Source organism: Struthio camelus, chromosome 1, assembly GCF_040807025.1.
Source record: "Struthio camelus isolate bStrCam1 chromosome 1, bStrCam1.hap1, whole genome shotgun sequence".
Taxonomy (NCBI): Eukaryota; Metazoa; Chordata; class Aves; order Struthioniformes; family Struthionidae; genus Struthio; species Struthio camelus.
In genome coordinates, this window is record NC_090942.1 from 11,674,848 (window position 1) to 11,699,411 (window position 24,564).

The 24,564-nt window shown below is 37.4% G+C and overlaps 1 protein-coding gene across 3 annotated transcripts in view; it reads left to right on the forward strand.

Annotated features, from left to right (window-relative positions):
* Positions 1-22,093, forward strand: part of CACNA2D1 (calcium voltage-gated channel auxiliary subunit alpha2delta 1) — a 424,104-nt gene extending 402,011 nt beyond the window's left edge. For all 3 annotated transcript variants that reach the window (XM_068922316.1, XM_068922406.1, XM_068922480.1), the window contains 7 exons: positions 4-156; positions 246-298; positions 3,144-3,199; positions 3,346-3,475; positions 5,628-5,740; positions 8,712-8,794; positions 17,389-22,093. In XM_068922316.1, coding sequence (XP_068778417.1) covers positions 4-156; positions 246-298; positions 3,144-3,199; positions 3,346-3,475; positions 5,628-5,740; positions 8,712-8,794; positions 17,389-17,505 — 705 coding nt within the window. In that variant the 3' untranslated portion in view covers positions 17,506-22,093. The remainder of the gene's footprint in view (positions 1-3; positions 157-245; positions 299-3,143; positions 3,200-3,345; positions 3,476-5,627; positions 5,741-8,711; positions 8,795-17,388) is intronic.
* The last annotated feature ends 2,471 nt before the right edge of the window (positions 22,094-24,564 follow it).

Consider the following 24,564-nt stretch of genomic DNA (forward strand, 5'->3'; position numbering starts at 1 on the left):
CAGATTGGAAGATTCTTTGGTGAGATTGACCCTGGCCTGATGCGAAACCTAATTAACATGTCCTTATATGCCTTTAACAAGTCTTATGACTATCAGTCTGTCTGTGATCCGGAAGAAGAACCAAAACAAGGAGCTGGACTTCGTTCCGCTTATGTGGTCAGTAGTCTCTCCTGAGGTTAGTGACATTGCCTTAAAAGTGTGCAGGTATCCATGCCAATAACATAGTCTTTGTTCTTTTTTCCCAGCCTACAATAACAGATATTTTGCATTTAGGATGGTGGGCTTCGGCAGCTGCTTGGTAAGTGTTTAGGAAATCTGTATGTCAAAACTGTAATTATTCAGTAGATGGAGACTGTGTTAGTCTTTTTTTTTTCTCTTAAAATTTAGCTGAACCTCTACTTTGTTGAGTTAGTTACGTCCCCAATCTCCTTTGAAAATTCAGTATTCAGTCTACTGTCAAATTCTAAACTGTTCTTGCCAGATTTTGTAACTGTGTGCTCTGACATTTGAGGAAGTAAGTTGGAGTTAATATATTTGTCCAAGTCTGATTGACTGGTGTGAAGGTTCAGATGAAATTATTCTATTCAGAATTATTGATTCCCTATTTCAGAATACTTTCTTTCCCTTCCTCTAGCAGGAAGTCTTAATAAAATAATTTTTTCCTCTTAAGTGAATCATTTTGTATGTGTTCAGATAGACTATTACAAAACGTAAAGAAGTCTTATTCAGAATGCCAGATAGCCAATACATTGTTTGGTTAATGGTTCCTATGTAAATTATTAGCTGATACTTTGAAACAAAATGTGAAAAGTGAAAATGTGAAAATGTGAAAAACTGAACTATTTTAAGGAAGCAGACATATATAAAGCAATACATTATGAAGCTTCCCCTTTTCCTTTGCTCCAAAATGCTTTAATATAAAAAAAAAAAAAAAAAAGCACTTTGGATAATTCTCTAGTAATATGTCCTAGCATTTTCTATAGCTTCAGGAAAAAAGCATGGTGGTATATCTGAACTGTTGTGATGTTTTAGAACCGACCTTGAGAGAGACAGGATTGCAGCAATATTAAGTTTATCTTTCACTGTCACAATGCTGGATGCATCTTAACACTAAAGATCCATTTAGGAACTTTTCTTTTGGCTTTGCTTCATTCATAATTAATCACAGCCACAGAAATATTTTTGCCTGTTTCAGAGCCATACAGATAGACACACTTATCAGCTACTTTCCCCTGCATCAAACTGGGGCAACTAGTTGAGAATGATGTGATACTTTTGCAGTGGTGTGACCTGGAGGCTGTCCCTTCCTTATTGTAAAGCTTTGTAGTGCTAATTTTTTATAATAATTACCAAGCTGGAATCAATTACTTACCTTCTAGATTTAAGAGTTAAAATATAGAGCAGCTGAACAAATATATAACAACTACTTCATAGATAACACTACAAAAGCCGTATATTGTTTTTCTATTGTTGGTTACATTTTGTTAACAGCAACAGCTACGATCTTGGTTTTCTTGAGCAACAGGAAACCTCAAAAAACTGAAGATGGGCAGTAATCCAGAAGAGAAATTTGAGCTCTTCTCAAGCAGAGAAACTTTAGTTTATCGGTGTTCAAATCATACTTGCGGGTCTGGACTCAATTTAGACCTGAAGTTTATTTTGCTGTAATGTCTAACTTGAAAGTACCACATAAAAGTATTTCTGTGGACATGTTTTTAGTGGAATCTAGGTCAGAAGCAGGCAGAGAAGGCCATTAAGTAAGCAGAGTGAAAAGGACTGACCAAAAATGGATTTGGTGAAGCACCTGGCAAAAGCCAATGCAGAGAAATAAGAGAAACCAGGTTAAAGAAAACTATAATGTTTCAGGCTACAATATGGAATTAAAGAGTGAGGGATAATTTGCAAAGTTTATACGGGCTACATCAGCATTCGGTTAAGAGAGTACGCGTAGTTTCTCCTTTGTGCTCTTGCAACTCAAAAGATTTGACACAGTTCTCCCAGGCTGCCTTTCTTCCTCCTTCTCCGTGAATTGTGCAGTAAACCCTGAAGAAAGGCTAGATGAGGACAGCTGTCTTGGCAGTCATGGCATCCACCAAGACTGGTGCGCCGTCCGTCTGATGAATCAGGGCACAAGGCTGTGGAAATGGGTCTAGAGCTCCTTCAAGCACTACCTCAGCTGGAAAGATGACAGGCAGCTTCAGCTTTTTTACGCACATATCATGCTGGCGGAGGAGAAGAGTAAATAACTGTGGAGTTGAAGAGAGCCGTATGCTCCCTTCCGCCTGCACTATAGGGTTAGAATTGGGTGCAATGGGAAGGGTTTGGGTCATATTTGAAGGCAGAAGCAAAGCCTAAAACACGAAGACAGGAAGATACAACTTAAGAAAGTTTAAGGAGAAGTAGTGAGTCAAAAAATGTAACTGGCAATTCCTGTTTTGACAGGTTGGTAGAGTAGAATAGAAGGGAGCCGTGTATGTGGCAAGCCCGTCCTTGCTTCAAGTAAATAAAACAGGAAAAATGTGATCACGAATGAAGAAAAATAATTTGACATAAATGATGGTCTTTAAGTGTAAATGTTTTGGCAGCATCTAGGAATAAAATATATCCCACACCTCAGGAGCAAGAATAGAGATAATTTTAAAAGTTGCCAGTGCAGTGGTAATCTTGATAATGTACTTGTAACGTACCAGTATTCCTCTCCTTCACAGCAATTTAATGAGCCTTAATCAGTGTAAAGTGTCTAATTCAGGAGCGTTTTCCTTGAGAGTGTTCAAAAGGTGTGTGTTGGTTGGCTTGAATGTCGTGGGAACCCCAGCGTGCCTCTCCCACCTCCTGCGCAAGTATAAAAGGAAGACATGGATGGTAGGGTGATGTTTCCGTTAGGGGAATTACGGGCACAAATCATAGCCAATCTCAACAGCAGAATAAAACACCACTGTGAAAGAAAATGTAGGAGAAAGTGTGGAAAGAAAAACACAGCCAAAATGTAAGATTTAAAGAAAAATAGCTTAATAACTGGCAAAAACCCAATTAGCCATGATGCATCTGTGGTTAATTACTCTTATTTCTATAGTTTTTAAGACCCTGTAAAATACAGAGTAGACAAAAGTTGTTTAACAAATGTATTATTTTTCTGTGTTCAGGTCTATCTTACAGCAGCTGTTTTTGAGCCTGACTTTTCCACGTTTCCTTGAGGCAGGTAAGTCAAGAGACTGTTAAAGAGTCAACTTTGAGTGAAGTAGAAGGTAAGAAACTAGGCTGGGGGCTGTTTTGAGTCTCCCCATTGCAGTTATAACTTTCAAATGCCATTATTTGTTTGTTTATTTATTTTCTTCTTTCTATCAGCTGATATGGAAGATGATGATTTCGGTGCTGCCCTGCCTAAAACAAGCTGCATCACTGAGCAAACACAGTATTTCTTTGAAAATGATGATAAATCCTTTGGTGGCATTGTAGACTGTATAAACTGCTCCAGGTAAATTATATTCAATACAAGTAATAGCTTTTGGACATTCATTTATTTTGGAAAAGCTAGTCCCACTGCTGCACGAACAAAAAATTGCATTTTTGCTTAATTACATCAAACTTGCACAAGCAACACAGTATATAGAAGAAGTATATAGGGAGTACAAGCATAACCTGTATTCTCTTTACATTTGGATTTGTGTTAGAATAAATCTGAATTTCTCTTTGTGTTAGAATAAATCTAAATAGTAATTGAACTATCACAGAAACGTTAGTTACATTTTTGTTTTCCAGGTGTCTTCATATATTTCACTGTATATATAGTCTATCTATACTTCATCAAAACATATATTATTTCTATTTTTATTATAATTTGTTTTCTTTTAATCTACTGCATGAACTTTAGAGGGGTCTGAAATATTCAGAAGGAGATGATTTTCGTTAATCTGGCTATGTATTGTCATTTTTAATAGGCTAGAAGTTTATACTATTAATCTTCAAATTCACCTTGTAGTCAGTAGCGCTGGTGATTTAACAGTGGATCCATACTGTATCCACTTCAGTATTCATCAGTCTCTGGGGGAACTGTTAGAAGACTTGGGAATATATTCCATCTTGAGTAATCAAGTTGATGGATTTTCTAAAGATGATACACCCCTTGCCCCACAAAAAGGCGTTCTAAACATCTTTTCCAGCAAAATTCTGTGTTTCACAAAAGAGCCTGCTGGGTGAAGTCTTTACATATGTTAGCAGTTTCTGAAAATGTCTTAGAAATTACAATCATTATAGCGGTCAGATTTCAGACTCCTTGAGGACAACGCTTCAGGCCAGGAAAGACGGACAGAAAGCCTGGGCAGAGCGGTGAATACGGCCGCTCCGAAACGCCCAGCCGTTTGTTCCCACTGCCATCCTCCTCCTGCCTGGGGCCAGTGCGGCTGTAGCTGTGTCACTTGCTTGTGCAGGGAACTGGTTGTGCTGAACTTTCATTTACTTATTTTTTTTAATCTGAAGAGTTCTTGCGTTTACTCTAAGATTTCCGAAATGATTCCGTGAATGCTGCAAAAATGTCACCATGGGATGGGAATGAGTATGAACGGGTGATTTCAGCTGGTTAAAGCAGCCAGATACGTAATTACAGGATCGGTTACTGAATTAGCAGAGGTATTTTGTCCTGGTACACGGTCAGTGGTATGAACTCATCTGTGAAATTTCAGAAATAATCAAATCAATTCACATCTAAGCAATCCAAATTCTGCCTAGACAGGCCGGTAACCACCTATATAAAAAGAATTGCTTATCACTTTATATCTGTATAAAAATGTAGTTCGAATCCATTACATGCAGTTAAGCTGCTAGAGCATCCTCAATTTATCTTTCTTTAGCAGTTAAAACATATTTTCTTAATAGCTAAGAACTATTACCATTGTTTCTCTGCTCACTGGGAGGTGTGTCTGCCTCTTCTGTAGAGGCAGTAGTAGTTTAAATAGTACATGAAAATCGGTCCTTGAAAATCCAAAAATAATATTACCCTTAGTATCTAACTCATAACTCATGAAGTGTGGTATCTATAACTTAAAGATATAATGCTGCAGATACAATTATTTATAAACTGAGAACAACCCTAATAACTAAAAGGCATTTTGTGTAATTATATGTAAGTAAAGGTATGACATATGCACATCCTATATTCAGTATACATACCCTAAATCTCTTTCTCTCCCTTCTGACAAATGGGTTTATGTTTTGTTTTGATTTGGTTTGGTTTTTGTTTTTGCTTGTTTTGTTTTGTTTTGTTTTTCTTACAGTGTTACAGTGGTTTTTTACAGTGTTATTACAGGAGGAACTGGTGCTGAACTGATTTTATTTCGCAAAGCAGCTACTGCTTTAGCAGCATGGAGCTAGCTGTTTAGTCATTCAAAGTCATTCTATGCTCTTTGCCGTTTTTTTCTACTAATATTAGTCGAAAGAGAGAACCATATAAATGTCAAATAGATTGCAACATTTTTTATAAATGTTTCTCGCTGTTCTTTCATAAGAAAACATCAACAGCAGCCAACAGATTGAGTCTGAAATTAGGTTACTTTTTATTCCAATAACAAGTGTCCTTTTCTAATATGAGTTTCCTTGTTTCATTTAAACATTTTTTATTGGCTTTTTTCCAGACTTTATCACGCAGAGAAGATTTCGAACACCAATCTAGTATTCATTATTAGTGACAGCCAACTGCTGTGCCGCTCCTGTGACCCAAAGCCACTGATGCAAGCAGAGAAGCCGGGTATCCTTTAAAATTAGGTTATTTGGTAGTGAGGACTGATGTTTGGCTACGACATACTGGAATATATTTGGGAAAAATGACCCATCTATATGTATATCTTAGTGGTGTACGTCTCATTGGAGAGCCTGTGGGAGCAGATGTTTGTGGATGATGGCAAATTAGCAGTCCCTGCGGTAGAGAGCAAGGCTGCTTATTGAGGGGGGAACCTACACACAGCTGCAGAAATGAGCTGACAGGAACTTAATGAAGTTTCCAAAAGTCAGATGCAAAGTCCTGGATCTGGGATAGAGTAGCGCCATGCATCAGGGCAGGCTGGGGGCTGAGTGGCTGGCTAACAACTTTGCAGAAAAGGACCTGTGGGTGGAGGGCAAGCTGAACACAGGCTGGCAGCGTGCCCGCGCAGCCGAGAAGGCCAGCCGCATGCTGGGCTGTGCGAGCGAGAGTCCAGCCAGCAAGGCCAGGGAGTCAGTTCTTCCCCTCTGTTCAGCACTTAAGAAGAGGAGGCAAAGGTATGTCTCTCTAGAGAAACAACAAAAAAGGACAACTCCAAGAGAAGGGTGTTTGGTCATGAAAGGTTAAGAATGCTGCACTGTTGCCTGCAACACCCAGGCAAGGTGATTGAGACACTTCAGCATGTACTTATACTTACTGCCAGCGGGAACTGCATTAAACCCCAAAGGCGAGAGTTTATCCGGCTGCTATCGCAGGATTCCTTCCTGGAGACCTGGGGCAGCACAGTTAGGGTGCAGCATTTCCCGAACATGCTCCTTGCTGTGTTTGCCAGCTAGAGACCCTGCAGCACGCACATTAAAATTATAATCGTGTGAAGAGTTGTTTTAACTTAAGGCAACCTGCGTACCAATCTATGCCCCTACCCTGTTCACACCACTATGCATTCTTGAGGGTAGTATGGAAGAAATTGATTCTTAATTTGGATTATTGTGCCAGAACATTTAAAAAAATGGTAATAATAATAGTATGATCAGTAATACTTTTAGCCATGTCAGGAAGTCGAGACAGCCTGCTCCCTGAAAGTAAAGCAGGTGATGGTAGAGAAGACTGTATTTCTTGGGCACAAGTACAAGCCATTGTACATTGTACAAGCCACAAGTTCATTGTCACATTAATAAAACTGGAAATCCATCCATGCTTGGGCTGCAAAGGAAGTTACATGGAGGTGGAAGCAGCAGCCGTGCCACTGCAGAACTGTGCAAATGCAGCCTCATATTCTAACTGGCTTTAGTCCATGACCTTCTGATTAACTGTTGCCACTGTATGAATTTATGGACAAGGCTTGCTATAGAAAATGAAGCACATTTAATGGGAAATGGACAAGTAACTTGGCTTTCCCGGTGGGTTCTTAACCTTCCAAAGCAGTAAATGACCTCAAATGGCAACCAGAGCGGCCGGGTGGGCTTTTATTGACTAAATGAGCTATTGTATTTTTTGTTTCTACTATGCAGTATTAAGCTAACCTTTCTTTTCTATAACTAAGGGACACTGTGAAATGCAGATGTAGCATAACATCACACAGATAGGCAGAGCGACCTTTGGGTGCTATCTGGATGGTTATTATTAGGCTCTGCTTCCTTCTGGCTATACACATGATCTTTTAGAGTATTTCTATATTTTGACTTTCCTTTCTTCTGGGCCCCCACAGAGGGAAGGGGAGATGAGTCTCATAAAGTCTGAATGAAGACAGAAGTAGGTCACTGAACAATAAAACTAAATTCTCTGCCATCTTGTCTTCTCCTCCACTGGGCAACTCCACTCACTGCAGCAAAATTGCTGTAATATTCCATCCTTAATGTATGAATGGGATTACTTTGAGTATAATTTAGAGCTAATAAGATATGCAGAGCTTTTAAAGTTTTCAGTGGTTTTAAAAAAACTCTAGCCTAGATTTAATGTGTGTCCTACCTGCAGCAGAACTCAGAAATAGCTTAACGTACTGATTGGTAACATAAGCAGGTTTCATGAGAAAACTATTTTACAGAATTTGCCAAATTAGTGCCTTTCAGGTGAGCTGCCACAACTTGTGTGCCTTGTTTGCATGTGGCAAATATGAAGTATAGTATTTATGTTTAAATATCAACAATTACAGAACTCAGAGACGTAAGCTAATGTGTTACGTCACATTTACAGCAAGTCAGGGAATGTGCACTGCTGCTGTTTCTATCACTATCCTGCTGTTAGAGTTTGGACAGTATTTTTTCCGTCTCCTTTCATAACTGAAATGCTAATGAGATTCTAATTAGGTCACATATCACTTAATGTCAATGTATGCAGTACCTGACATGAACCGGGATGATCTTGTCTATGACATGCAGGTGCTATTATAATAAATAAATAAATACGCACGCACGCACGCGCACGCACTCACACACACATGCACATGCACATAGACAAATAGCTCTTATAAACCTTTGACAACACTCTTGCATTCTTCAATGCAGTCTTCAGCCTGTGCATACCATTGCTTATCCAAATAGGCTTCCTGTCTTTTACTCTGTACTTCATTTTACCAGAATAATTCAGTAGCAACAAACACTATTACTCACTCAACCCAAGGAAGCATTATAGCAGGCTTACTATTTCATCAAATATTTCTTGTGATGTTTATATAATGTTGCTAAAAGCAATACAAAATATCTTTAAAAACAGCATTTATTTTTATTTTATTTATTGCTTCTCCAATTACTGGTTTTGCAAAGACATGCAGAATGCTTCTTTATTTTCTGTATTAAAGCAGCATCAGACAAAGAGCATTTGATTTCTCTTAATCTAGGGGTTTGATTTGCTTTCTTTTTCTTTTATTTAGACAGAGACCTGAAACTATGGATGCTTATTTCAGTGCCACCTGAGTTATCGTGAAGCTTCTGTTTTTTCCCACTAAGATAAAAACCGATTGTTCATCCTAGTAATGTATGAGGCAACAAAAAATGGTTGTGCTCCTTAACCAGAGAAACAGATGAAGGGCCAAATCCTTGTGAAATGGTTAAACAACCTAGGTACAGAAAGGGGCCTGATGTCTGTTTTGATGAAGCCAAACAGGTAAAATTGAACTTGTAAGGCTTTAGGACTACCTTTCAAAACAGTTACAGAGATGGTTTAGAAGAGCTGTGAAATCTGTGTTTAAACGCACCTTGATGCCTGATAACCTATCTATCATTAAGCATACTGTTCACTCTAGACCATAGTCACTCTATTTCAAGTATCCCATAATTAACATAAAATTAACAGCCGCTTTCCTATCTGCCTTTTCTATAACCATTGCACTTTCACATATGATTTCCAGTGAAAAAAATATCAACAAACGTAAAACTAATGATCTGCACAGAGTGTTGTCAGGATCAATTCTTGTTTTGCATTGGCATGTAGTTAGATGATAAGCCTAGTTTAGAAATAGCATCATTTTATTAGTGGTTTCAAATATTATTTAATACGTTCCATGGTATCTGGCGTAGAATGGTGTTTTCTCTCTGAAATTCTGCAGTTGTGTCATGACACTAGGCCAGGTTCTTAACAGGTATAAAACCGCATTTCTATTGTGAAATCAGCAAAGCTATTCTGCTTTAGCCTTCCCTGTATTGTATACATTGTTATAAAGGAGAAAAAATGATAACTTTTTCAGATATGGTGCAGTTTATTTTGAATATGATTTCTCTCTTGCCTTTCAAAATACCGTTGAATTGAAGCTGTTCAGAAAAAATATCAAGACAGTACTGAATGGGGAAATATCTTCAACTATATAAAATGCATTATTTAAAAATGCATTTGTAATGCCTGGTCCCATTTCTGCAAAAGAAAAATTACCCAGAGCACTTGGCTATAACTGCTGTATACCAAGTTTTGATACAGTATATTCTCTTCTTTTCTTTAATGAGGCATAATGATTGAGATATCTGCTGTGTGTAAAAAATTCCCAACTGTTGGCATTAAATTCATTTTTCTAGTAACCAATTTATACTAAAAAAGGAAGTCTTTTTGATCACGAAAATTTGAAGAAAGTTGAAAAACCATCCTAAAGCTATTTGACCATTGTAAATATTCCAGATCCTTCAGACATCGGTCCAGATGCTATTGTGTGTGAAAGTGCAATTCTTGCTCACTAGCTTGATGTGCTAATCAGTGTGTAAGCCATGTGTTTTGTATCAGTGAACTATTTTGGTTAAGTTTATTTGCAATATTCGCTGTGAATCTCTTGCTCTTGGGTGGATGCTTTCACATTAACTCTGCTAACTGCTGGCAAACTGCATGATATCTCATCTTGTATGTCTTTTTTTCTGTGTTTTCTTTCCTTTCCTCTACTTGCTACTTTGCCCGTTATTAATAGGATCAGCCTATATGCACAACGAGTCGTGCCTCTGCCATGACGTCCGCTCCTATCTTCATTTTTCTGCAAGTTTTCATGTGGTGTGGATGGTCAGTTACTTTCTCTAACTTTTTGTTTTGTTCTTGGCTTAAAAATTTAGCAGACTTTTTTTACTAACTAAGCATACAAAAGAAAATGGAACCAAGTGAGTCCCAAAAGCAACAATCCGGAGCAAATTACTATCGCAATATTAAGAGAAATTAAATATGAAAAAAAGCCTGCCTTGAGACTTATAAGTCAGAATTGTAGAACGCAAGGGTCTGTGCGATAACAGTTGCAACGGCACAAGAACCTGTGGGGTTTACGGGGCTGGCGCTTCAAGATCATACGTGTACGAGCTGTGTCTTGTCTTTCCCTTTGTGACTTCCAAACACTTTTCCCTTGTGCTTGTTAAAAAGAAATGGAAGAAGAAAGTTTTCTACATAGAAATAATCAAAGCTACAAGTAATGGCAAGAGACTATAATACCTGTGAAAGTAAAGTTGTACCTAGGGAGACAATAGCTGAGTGCTTTGTGTAAGAATAACCAAAACATTTCCATAGAGAAGAGAAGGGAGTTTTCACTGCATTTGAATCTGTGCAAATACTAATGGTAAGGGTAACAGTGTGCATTGATTAGGTTATTAAACTATGAATTCAGACAAATCTTGTTTTTAGTTTCTAATTTTTCTTGACCTAAGCATATTCAGTTACAACAGAATGAATAGCTATGTCAAACCTGAAGTTCAACTAGGGGAAAACTCAGGGGGTCCTTAAAAAAAAAAAAATTGTCCATGTTGTGTTTAATGGTTTGGGAACTAGCACTACTGTGATAGTGACATATATGCAAAAGAATTGCTGATCTAATGAGAATAAAGGATCAAAAAAAACTTTTTTGACCTTGTCTGTTGGAGGGGTTTCTAATCAGTATAACTACTTAGAAAACCACTAGAGGGAGGTGCTAACATATCTATCATCATAAGGCCCACAAGGAGAAGCCCAAATGGAACCTTATGCGTGCGTTCTCAGGGGTAGTGTAGTAGAATATTAGAAATCATAACAAATTAAAACAGTTCTTATAATCTCTAAATTTTGGGGAAGCTTCAATTAATATTACTTGAATATCAGTAAAAAAACTACTGTTCTGTGTAATAGCTATAACTGAGTAATTCTGAAGTTTCGTATTCTGTGTTAAATCATCTATTTCTAGCAAACCTAAGACCTTGCACAGACATTGCTCAAGGTTGTAAGGACGGGTGAAAGTTTCTTCCCCAAAACCAGTGATATTTGTCATTCAAATCTAAAAGATTAACATCTGATAACTCTTACTTTTTTAGTTTGCTCTGCAAGTAACCTTATTTTAATTAAAAAGCTACTGCCTAATATATGTAAAGCAACAGAGACTCACCTTGAACTGAATTGTTAATGCCCGTAATGGTCTTTCTGCTCAAGAAGCCAAATCAAAATACTTAACAGGTGGAAACCCATGAAGCATAATTTTAGCTGATAGACTTTTGGCAGCAGAAAGTTATACAGGTAATTTTGTTCATCCATTCTATTTTTAATAACCTTGTGATTTTTAGTAACAGGATTTCACCGGACATTAATCCATGTAGTTTTATTAAAGTCACTGAAGCCAACACAGATATAAACCAGCAGATCTGGTTCAATAACCACAGCTTTTTCTTTTCATCAAGCCTAATAAAATAGTCTTATCAACGCCTTGAAGAGGTTGTTCCTAGTTTGTACCCGCACACTCTTCTTGTTTGCCATATCTCACAACAAAGAGAAGAACTGTACAAGTTTTCATACCCTGCTGGGAATCTTACTTGCATCACCTCCCAGTAATGTCAGTGGGAGCTTTGAGGGTGATAGTCCCATGGATGACTGTACGCACCTGGATGCGATTGGCTGTATCCCCAATCTATCTGTGGGCATCTGTATAGCTTTGACTGTGTTGTGTGGAAGTCCAGGTGATGGAAATTGATAGAACTTTTATGAAAGACAATGTATGGGAATGGAAATGTCTCTTGAGTATGAACAAAGGTATTTTCCCTCCAATGTGAAGCAGTTATTATAATATGTGCTTGTGAAAAGTATGACATTGAAGTAGCCAGCTGATAATAAAGGTCAGATTAGAGGCTCTTTAGCACAGAGATCTTGGTATTATCTTTTTGTAGTCAGTGTAGCACGGTGGGCTCTGATATGTGATTAAGGTTTCAAGACATAGTTTCAGTATATTGCATAGGTGTAGAGTGCCTCTTAACTCTAGCACGTATGCGTATAGACTTATGCATGTGTGTGTATATACACATATATGTACTTATGTGTGCGTGTCTTTGAAATTATATACTGGTACTGACTTCCAGTAAACTTTTGCTAATTAGCAATGAATGTGTGGTTTTGATGATTAGCAACAAATATATGATTTTAAATAGCATTAATTTCTCCCCTGGAAGTGTTGCATAATTTTCATAGTGTGTAATGTTTTAAAATAACCCTCTCTAGAGTTCTCATAGTAAGACATGACGTGAAGGAGATGGCATTCAGTTGACACTTCTCCATTTCAAACATCCAAGGAAACTTTACATGTGACTTGTTAATGTGAGAAATTTCCAATACGCTATTGATAAAAGGGGAATTGTGTAAAGGGGATTCTTTCCAATGAAGAGAAGTCATGTACAGAGTATTATACTGAAGATAACAAAAAAGGCATCTCAAACCAATCAGTTCATATTTTGGATTTCTGAGCATATGTAGTAGCAACTAATGTAATGGGTTGGAAAAGTTCAGTGCAAGTGGTTGGTGTCTAATTGCACTGACAGATGTGAAGATGACAGAGAAAATGAAACTGTCTAATTCATTATAAGGAAATTTTTAAGAGAGATTAGAGTTAATATTTACAGGAAGCTGCTTACAAGTTTTCTTAAAGCTGGAGAACTAGCAAGTATTTTCAAATGAGACATTTTGAAGACCATTCGAAGCCGAGGTTTCACTGCATCTGATTCTATTCTCATCCAAAATGATGATGTGATTCCACTCATTTCCATAAAATGCTTGGTTTTTTGAATCTAGGTAAATTTTGATGCAATCAGTCTTTCTCTTTCTCCCTCCCTCTTTTTTTTTTTTTTGTTTTTTTTTGTGATTTTTCAGCACAGTTAAAGCATGCAAGAATACTGAGAATTACACTGTACACTGCTAGGGTAGGGGAGGAATTAATTTAGATAGGATTCAGTATACCTTCCTTGTCACTACTATTTTTGTCTTGGATTAGGACACACAGACAAAAAAAAAAAAGTAGTTGTTCTTGATGGACCTGCCAGAATATCACTGTAAATTGGTGCACAAGCCTCAGAAATTCAGTGCGACTTAAATCAGTTTGAGGTTAAAGGCTTACCAATCTTAAAATGTAGGTATAAACTGTATGTGCTTTTGCCTAGAGCAGTTTAATTTTGTTATTCCTAAGGAGAAGGTGCCTCTCATGTATGAGGTTTCCGAGACATTCTCTACTGTTATGAAGTAGTGAATCTTTTAAAAAAACTGTTCTGAGTAGTTATATAGTGAAGATATTAAAATATTTTCAATCCAGTAGAACTATTAATCATACTATAGCAGCTGAATTCAAAAATTGCGCACATCAAACATGATGTAATTCTAAAAAATCTCAGCAAATAAGTGGAACTGGGCACCTCCCCCCTTTCCTCCCCTCCCCGAAGTACATGTAGTGGAAGAATTAATTCCTCAGTATAATTGACCCAATATATGGTCTAACACAGAGGTGACATGAAAGCTGAATACTATATAATTCTAGAGGTGGAAATACATCTCTGTATCCAAACCAGATGGTGTTTTTACTGTGGTGTTATTTTCCACTTCCTATTATGCACAAATTTGCTTTCAGACCTTCAGCTTTCTTCATACTCGCTCTGCAGACATCTTCCCTCTGTTTTGGAAAATATTAAACTTCACGTTTATGTCTAGCCTGTTTCTTCCAATATGACTGTGCTGTGTAATTGGAGTGGTAAGAGTCCTAAGTACCAAAGGCAGCACTGAGCACTTATGAGAAGAAACCTGTACTGATAATTCTTTTTCTAATGATACTCCCTGTGAAGAAGAAGCAACAGGGTTATTTTTAGGTGTTGAGAATAGAAATAAAGCTACATGACAAGACACAGTGCAGATGCAAAAAAGCAGGGGAGCCAAACTAAACAAACCAGAAAGTTCAGTGCATCTTGAAATCTTAGCAGCTCACTCCAAATTTGGTGCAGGATAGTTCACTTATGACTTCCTTGCTGACTGGAAATCTTAGGAATTTTGAACTTGGAGAGTGCAATCAACTAAAAAAGCCTAAGTCAAAATTACAGAAGTAAATAATAAAGCTAACAGATGGCAGAGACATGTCTGGAAAGTGACTAGTATTGATAAAGAACAGCAGCTAATCCGAGACATTACTTTAAGGCTAAATTAGATTATTATTTACTTTTAAGAGGAGGAATCTAAATGATTTTTTATATCCAAGTTTCCTCAGGACTGTTGCTGAATGCTGTCATTCCTGATGACTTACTGAATCCAATTTTTCTGCTTGGTCTGATGTCCTGTGTATTTACTTGAAGCTGATCTAGTTCTCCTGATCTGTCTGCTTGGCAAAAGGCATCAGGTGTGGTGGGACTCTCACAGAAGCCATCATTCCTAAAGACTGGAACAAAGACTTCACTTAAGTCCACTGCTATGCCCTTATAATCCCCAAATTCCCTTTTTATACCTCTATCACTGAGTAGTTTACACTACTTCCATACCTGGCTTCCTGCTTTTGATTTATTCAGAAGGTTTTTACCATCATTTTACAGGGAGGTTATCAAATTCTGTATCTCTTAATTTCCTGTTTATATTTAATATGCCATTTTTATGGGCTTTTCTGTTCTCCTCATTTGAGTAAATGTTTCGTTTCTTAAATGCTGACCTTTTCCCTGTGACAGCCTTCTTAATTACCTTACAGATTGATGCGGGGTTTTTTGTTTTTTGTTGTTTTGGCTTGGGTTTTTGTTTGTTTGTTTGGGGCATTCATTTTACCTGGACTTCCAATGCAGTGCAGTGCAACCTTTGGGATTTCTGTGGGGGTCTTGCTCTTTAGGCTACTTCTTTCAGTTTTTTTTCCTGTTTTCTGTTTTTTTTTTTTTTCATACTTTTATTAACTGTTTGTCTAATTTTCACACAGTTCCCTTTCTTGATATTGAGTATTTTTTGTGTTGGATTTGTTTGGCCTGATCTTTCACAGAATAATTTTAAGTCCGATTACATTGTGGTCTTTACTATGGAGCAGCTCTCCACTAATTTTTGAAGTGGGTCCTGTGCACCACTCAAGATTCAAAAAGCTATTCTTTTGTTATAGGAGGTAGTCATTTACTGCATTCAAAAATTTGATCTCTGCATCTCATCTTGACAGGGCATTGATCTAGTCTATATGCACCTTCTCTAATCTCTTGTAATATTTCCTGACTGATATTATTATTTTGATGGAGGAGTCAGCAGTACAATCCTAGTAGTACATTTTTATTATCAGAGTCTGAAATTTCTTCCCCCCAGGGATTCCATTACACTTTCATTTTCCTGTAATATTTTTATGCTATTACACTTTGTATTACCATTTACATGCAGTGCCACTCTCCCACTGTCTGTCATACACTGTCATTCTTATAAAGTTACACTGTCATTCTTATAAAGTCGGTAGCCTGACAACACTGTCCTACTGATTATTCTTCTTCCACTAGATCTCTGAGATGTCTGTTATAGTGGGATGACCGTTTGATGAGCAGTGTCTTAATTCCCCAATTTATTTTTATGTTCCTACATGTAGGAGCACTTCGAAGCTTTGCTTAAAGATGTGCCAGTAAACCGGTGGTGCCCTAAAAGAGCCTTCCTTATTTATTCTGATGCACTATTTTATTCCCCTCCTGGCCTTTTCAAAGGCATGTTGAATATTAGTTATGTCTGCCTCAGAGGCAGGTCAGTGTGAACCAGGAGCTGGTCCATGCCTTTTGACTTTCCTCTACTTTCTATTTTAAGTATTCCTGTGCGACCTTTTTAATTTCTGTGCCAGCAGCCCAGCTCTGTTACGGCTAAGGTGCAGCCTACCCTTCCTGCACATGTTCTTACAGTTCAGAAAGTTTCCCCAGTTTCTAATAAGCCTAAATCCCTCCCTGCCTTGGCCGTTGTCTCCTCCTTGGAGATGCTGGATCTCCTGGTGCAAACAAATGGAAAATATGTCATTACAGTACAGTAGTAGAATACAGCAAAAACAAGTGGAAGATCAAATGTTAGCCCACAGAGCTGCCCATGAATCTCAGACTCAGTGGACAGACCATAGCAGGGGATTTCCCTGGAACATTTCCCTGGAGTTCTCGACAGCTAATTGTAAATTTTGTCAGTCTTGAGAAACAATAAAACATGAAAGTGTTAAAGACTCAAGAACTTGTATTAAATGTCTTTCAACCACACTAATGAATAAGGCAATGATGCAAAAGACACTGTGCATAATAGGCAAAATATGGCCAAATAACAGTAATTAATGGTAAAGAAGAATGGGGAAAAGCCTGATGTAATCCAAGAGCTGTGATTCCTTGGTGGCATAATGGACACTGATGTGTCATAGAGCAGCGCAGCTCACAGCAAGCCCTCAAACTGGCTCAAGAGCGTCTTGTCTGCAGACTTTGTAAAAGGTATGCAAAAAGCCAGTATAAAATTTGTTTCTCACACTTAAATACAGCGTCTCAGACTTAGAAGGGAATTTCATTCTTTTCGATCATTTCTTTATAATGTGTGACCATGTTGATGCAATAGGCATGAATATAGTCTTGTATTTCTTTTTCCTGTCTTGAAAAGTTATCTATTCTTCCATCTTTCCTTGCAATAAAGTGATACTGTAAATCCCAAAGTTGATGTAATTAATGCTAAGGAGCAGTAGATGGGTTCTTTGGGGGGTCCCCCAGGCATATTTCATATTATTTCTTGTTTGATTGTGTAAGCATCCTGTTTAGTTCATAAGTGACTGCAGTAAGCCTGTAAGTATTTAATCTTCCCATTTTTATAGTTGTTATAATAATGCCACTCTTTGTATCAAATGTTAGGCAAGCTTTCAAGAACTAGTTTGATGTTATTTTAGGCAAAATAATATATTTAACACCAAAACTGGTGCTTCAAGGATAGTTCAAGTTTGTTTAAGTCTAAAATAAAGATTATTTTTCAGGAAATATATTTGTAAATTAATGTTAAATTATTTCTTCTTTTCTTGTCAACAGGAAGATTCAGCCGACTGCGGTGGTGTCTCTGGTCTGAGTCCATCACTGTGGTCGATGGTAGGAATTCAGTTTGTCCTGCTTTGGCTGTTATCTGGCAGCAGACACTGCCAGTTATGACCTTGCTAAACCAAAACCTGCATAACTTAATCAAGACCCGGCCAAAACGATAGCCTCAATTTCCTTTCAAAAGGGTCAGCTATTCAGACAGCAGAAGAACAGCAGTGCTCATGTCTGGTTATCACTCTTTGTGAGACTCACTCATAAAGGCACCCACAGTGGCTGCATGTTGGAGTGTCAGATCCTTAAATTTGTGTGAAAGCTGCATCATCTATGCCATCTGAACAGAATTCTGTACGTGCTTCATTGGGGAATCGCAGATTTTTCTTTGTTTGTTGGTGTAAAATTGATGACTTCATTTAAAAGGGCTCCCCTTAAAATAGCTTATATATATGATTTTCATTTATTTTAATCTTTGGATTTCTTGAAGATCTTATATTCTTTTACATGAACATTTATTTTATATATATATATATTTAAAAAAAAAAAAAGTACTGCCCCAATATACTTTACTAGTAACATGATGGCTGCTTCGAACATCAGTTTTGTCCAAACCAGTTGAGTGAAACGAAATATTTGCTAGTCTTCATCAGAAGTTCATCTTCATTGACATGCTTTATGATGAGTGGTTTATTTTCCAAGGTTAATCGGAACGGGTGGCCAGCCAAGTTTTGGTAGGATTATAAATTGTTGATTAAAAAAAAAAAAAAGGAAGGCAGAATCTACTGTATTTAGAAATATAAAGGTGCTTGAGAGCTTAACTGAAAAGTGATTTTTTTTCTTGAACTTTATATCATCTGTCAGAAAAATGTTAATTTCAGTGTAATAATCACCTTCTCTTCACAATGCAGTTATATATAACGCTAGTCAGATCCTTCAAATGCTCAGACAAAATGCTTGTGAATAAAAAAAAAATGTCTTTGTGATTATTGAACGTTGGTTTCCAAGGGTATTTTGCATGATGATGATGCTACGTTATTGTTTTTCAGTTTGTTTTCTTTGATGGTAGAGTATAGTCCATTGAAAAGGTTAACTGAGTGATTCTTTTGTTGTGTGAGAAACTGATCATTGCAATGATGTGTTGCAATCAAATCATATTAAATTATATTATTAAACAAAGCTCTGAATATACTGTGCAATGAAAAAGCTAAGAAAATAGGATAAATTTAGCTGTTGTAGCAAAAGGGTTGAGGTGGATTTTTTACAGAATAGTGCTCTCACATAAAAACCTGTGTACAGATATTTTCAGTATATAAAAATCAGATTTCACACATTTATTTTTGAAAGTATATGTTCTGTAAGGTTCATATCAGGTTCCTCCTTTGTTTCCTTCATATAAAAACATCCGTAATGTTAAAAATTTTTCTTTTGCTATTTATTATTGGAAATAGCAAATTTAACAGAGCCAATTTCCTGGTTGCTAAAATTAGACCAAGATCTAAACAAATGGGGAGCCTTGAATCTCTATGTATGCACATTGATACTTGATTGTGAATAATAATTTTAAAAGTTGTTTTTATACAACCTCATTGGTGATACAGATTGGTGCAGTAAATTGCAATATGACAGTGTAGCATAGTGTTGATGCAGAATATGATTTGCGCTTTTTTCTAGTTTTCAGAACTAAACAGTATTGCAAGACAGCTAAACCAATGAATGTGCAACTGCTGATATTGTACAATCCTGCTAACAACTGCAATACGCAAATATTAACATGGCACAATACACTAGCTCTTTAAATAAAGTAAGAAAATGCAAAGCATTGGTATGTATATGCTGGCAACTGATTCAGCTGGTTGATATCATTTTGATCGCATCAAAAGCTTAAAGAAATAATTGGGCATGCATTAATATCCAATGAGGACTGAAGAAGCTACTCAAAGCCATGGCATGGCTTAAAAGATGAAGTATCTACTGTAGCTCTACCCATGACTGGATTGTTGTTTTTCTCATATACCTTGGTTCCAGCTATGTATTTTCTTATGTTTGGGATTACAGTAAGAGAAAACAATAAAAAAAAGCCCTACAGGTCTTCTTTTTTTTTTTTTTTTCAGTGATCTAATTTAGCTTTTTAAAAAAATATCTCTAGTAAAGTCATGGGATTAAAAGTGTAATTGACTGTGTTGGATGACTCCAGGTCTTCCTTAGGAAAAGTGAGGTCATTTGGATAACACAGGTGAAGATAATCTTGGAGCTCTCCCTTCCATTCACGTTACTATATCTCTCTTCACCCTATTGCTCATACCACCTAATAAAACAATTAGTCTGAATCTTTCTAATGCTGAGGCTGTATCCTACTTTTTTCTTTAACATCATCAGTTGAATTCTTAGGGGGAGAGCAAGTTTTGTAGGATTAGGCCAATTCTTATTACACTCATAGCTCTTACTCTAGGATTAGTTAAACTACCTATTAGTTTGGATTTTGCTCCTTTAATTCTTTGGAAGGTTGTTGGTATGTTAGTATAGTATAGTTTTTCACTTAGCTTCCCAAAAGAAACCCTTCATGGAAAGGTTACATTACTTACATTTCGGTAGAATTTGCTCACAACGGTGAGCCCCATCCTGAGTTACTTGATGAAGAGCTGATCAGAGTTTGTAGGCATGAAGAAAGTTTGCCGAGAGCCGAGCTGCCCCAGAAGACAGCTGGGGCTTTTGCATTCATCCCATGTCCTCCTGGGGCGCTCAGATAATGCAGGAGGGAGAATTGCCTGCATGGCACATGTGTTGCCTTCCAGGTTTTAGCCAAAGAGGGAGATGTTCTTTGTTCCTCTCCTGCTCCCTCCTGTAATACCTGAAGAACCATGTTTCTGTATAAACACTCAGTTTTCTACCAGTGAAGCCAACTGTTTGACAGGCCAGAAAACTCAGGATTTGGCCCTCCCGGCAGGATTTAATACTGTGCCCCTAAAATTCAGTACTTTCCACAGAAAAGAAATGGAAGTTTTGGCTTCTGTTTGCAGAAAACTATATTTAATCCAATTGTAGCCAAATGATATCTAAAAGTTCAAGTTTTTTTTTTTTAAATATACTACCTAGTTACCTAAAAACACAGCACACCAGAAAGCAAGCTCAGTGTGAACATTAGCTATGTCAAAAAGACCAGTCTGTTAGAAATAACTTCTGGGAGCAGATCCGTATGCTTATGCCGAAGAGTGTTTGTACTCTCACGTAATGCATAGCAGTCATCTTCTCCTGTTTGTTAGAGAAGACACTTGATCCTAGGCTTTCAAATGAGACATTTTCAAACTCCAATATGCTGTAATTTAAAAAAAAAAAAAACAGATAATAAGCTATGTTGATATTTGCTTAGATCCTTTAAAAACGTTAAGGAGTAGAGATAAACTGTTTGAACCGTTTTAGTTTATACAGAAGTCATGCAGCCTTTAGTAGGTCTGACAAATAACTACCATTAAGGCTGTTGCAGCCTGGTACTATACGAAACATGCTCTTAGGACTTAACATGAAAGGTTTCTTTCAATTTTTTTTCATTTAAACAACCAGCATTACTGCCAAAACACTGATCGTGGTCCATATTTGTAACAGGTTTTTAACATGACATAGTTGGTTTGATTGACAAGATTTTTAGGTCCTGTATCTTTAAGACTTTAGTATGACCTTTTTCATGTTTCTAATGCTTGAGGCTTTACTGCTTAACTTGACAAAAAACAGTGTTGCTGCCATTTGTAAGTTTTCCTATAATGTTCCTTTTACTAACTTAAAAACTGGCCTTACTGGGTTCAAATAGGCAGTATCCCTTTTAAGTGACCTTTGCAACCCAAGTGTTACTTGCTGTGGTTGAGAGTTTTTCGGTATCATTTAAAAGACGTTGAGACCTTTTGTTCCCATTGACACTGAAGCTCAGAAAGCGTACTTGGTATGTCTTAATTGCAAAACACAACCTCAGTCTCGCCAGTCCTGAAAACTCAGATGCTGGCCCACCGGTTGTAAGAAGCGTATTAATGCCTGCAAGGCACTGCAAAGCTCTGCGATGTTTTGAGAACGTCTGCTGAAGGTGGAGTATTAATAACTCCTTTCTTAGTTTAAATTTTACTTAACTTCATTGGACATCCAAGCCTTTAAAAAGAGCCAGACTTCTCTTTTTCTTCATACCACAATGTTAATATTGTTAATATTCATTGTACACTACTGTAAAAAGATTGAAACAAAGTGTCTGCAAACAATTCAAGAGTTTGGAAAAGTTAGCCTCACCCTCTTCCCAGCTACTTGCATCTGTACTTTATGGTTTAAAAGAAAAACACCATCCTGAAGAAATAATTTCACTGAGGCTAAAGGGATACTGTCTTGTTCAGATGCCGTGAAATTGCGATTGTGATCTGACAAAGCTGTCCTCTCTTCTTGTGTCGTATGGAGTGTCTGGATCATGCTTTCTGGGATATTTTTATTGAAATGCTCAGTGTGCGTTCCCGCAACAGAGGCTTGATTTGCTCTCATAAGGCAAGCAGGTCTTTCTCCCTTTTATTGTGTTCTCTTGACACTTTTGTGGAACTTGACAAGCCTGGAAAAATAATTTTTTTGTAAAAATTTGTACAATAACGTTATAAAAAATTTATAATCCTAGAACTGTTGTGTTAATTCTTGTGCAAAAACAGTATATTCAGAATAAAAGTTTATCATTTAAAATCAATAACTACTTTGACTGTTCACTGTGTATAATAATAACATGCAAATAGGTCCTCCATCAATTCCTGAATAATAATTCTGGTTTTGCTGAAAAAATCACACCCAAGAGTGGAAAAAAGATTTGCCAATTTTCAAAAAGTTAAAAAAAAAAAAAAGATTGCAACCAATGAAAGCTGAGGGTCTGCAAAGTAGGAGTGTGTAAAGCATCTGAAACAGCCCAGGCACGGTGAAACAGTTGCTTTGAGAAGGGCTGCCCTTACTAACTCCTAAACGCTGACGGGCACCAAGTGTTTGTTCACTTGAAGCAGAATGAAATCGGAGGGCTCCGAAGGCGGCTGCCCCAGTTGTTGCTGCACCACTGATGGAGACGGCGCCGTGATTTAGGAATCAGCTTCTGCATTGCTGCAGTTTCCGGCTAAACATTAAATTCAAAGTAGGTTTATTTTACCTTAATAAACAGGCCTGAAACATTGAGGAGGTGCTTCAGTGGGTTTTCAGCCGTTTTTGCCGTGGCAGTGGCCACCTCCGTCAGAAGGGCAGGGCAGGTGGCTGGAAGTGGTAACCGCTTTTTTAATCCTTCACTGCATGTGTGTCAGAGCCCGAATAGAATTGCAGTCATAAATTACAGCTGGTTTACTGAATGCCTGAGAAGTCAGCTAAGAGGGTAAGAAATCAAATGCAGATTCGAATCCCTGAGGAGTCAGATAAGAGGGTAAGAAATCAAATGCAGATTTGACTGCTGCGGAGTACCAGATCGCCCATGTGGAAATGCTACAAGGCAGCACATGACACTGCACATCAACATCCAGAGATTACTGGCCTCAACTAAATTAAACATTGCCGTGTAACTACATGATTGCCCCCACATGCTCAACTAATAGTATCGTGTTTGCTGTGTGCCGACTGCCGTGGAGATGGAGAAATTAAGAAACCCCCAAATCCCTTCCCAGCACACATTTAATTTAAATTGTATATTATAATATATTATCTATTAAGCACCAAGGATAAACAATTTGTTCTTTTCTTTCTTCCCCATTTCCGGACTCTACAAGTATCTTTGACTTCAGCAGTTCAATCTGGGAATGGCTGCGCTGTAGTGCGATACTCTATACTACTCCCCAGTGCGAATCAAGCCAGAATGCCTGTCATACCACATTATTTTGAGAGAAGACTTCACGTGGTCCAATGCAGCACTTTTGCTGCTAACCGTCTACCAAAATCACGAAGTTATATAACAGTGGTGTTATAAAAATGCTTCACTGTCCAAATCTATTAGCCCAGTGCTCCTTGTAACGCTTGACTGAACGAAAAGCACACTCAAAGTGGTACAGCATTTTCTCTGCCTGTTGCAAAAGATGTTGAAACCTACCTCTCCCTTTCCAAGAGTCTATTCTGAGATTGTAGTCACGAAATGTGTATGGAGCAGGAGGAGAGAGAAGTGATTTTTTTTTGCAGGAGAATGAATTTTAGATTCTGTCAATATTTCTTCTATTTTGTGTACATATATACCTGTACATATACATGTGTATACATGTGTGTTAATATGTGTATATATACATACCAACACACACGCACACATGCACACACTATTTGTCTGATACCCTGATTCAGATTATCACATTCCCAGAGGCTGACTGTTCCTTTTGAAAACTTTTTCAGAAACTTTTTTCAGAAACTTTTTCAGAATTTTTCAGGAATTCACTATTTTTAATAAAACACCTTTGTTTCTTTCGGGTTTTGAACTTCTTTGTTTTTGATCCCCCTATCCAAGCATTTTCCTGACGAGATCTCCAAGTTACATCCCGTCTAGCAGTAGAGTTACTTGAACTTGCAACTAGAAGTGTTTCCCTTGGGGAACTGGTAAACATGATGGCTGTGGTTCGACTCACCTAACTGTAGTTGTCTAATTAGTCATATGAGTTCGCTTCACAGGGAAAAGAGTTTGGGAACTTGCTATCCAAGCCATTGGCCCTGCTCAAATTTTGACCATCTGTCTTAGTGATTTGAAAATGGATTCTTAACAATGAAGCTTCTACCTCAGTTTTAGTAGTATGTATTTTCAAAGAGAGAAGTCTTTACATTAGGTAGAGCTGCATCTGCTACTTTTTCCATTATGTTAATGCCATTTTTAATAGGTTCGTGGTGTTATTAGTTTCTTACAGCTGGTTTTCAAAAGGAAATGTGAAATATAGGACTTCAGTGGTATTCAGTCTTCCTCTTCAAGATAATCTTTCCACTCATTTTTCAGTCACTGAATTAGCTATTTCATACACAAAATAAAATGCATGGAATTTGGAATGGTGGAGAGTTCAGAATTTCCATTTTAACTTTTTTTTTGCCTTAACCCAGACTCTTATGATCTCAGCCTACATTCTGTGGCTTAATTTTTTAAAAATAAATGTTCTTGGTATTATAAATACACACACATGCACACACGCCATACTCTAGGACAACAGTCTGGAATACTGACTAATCGTT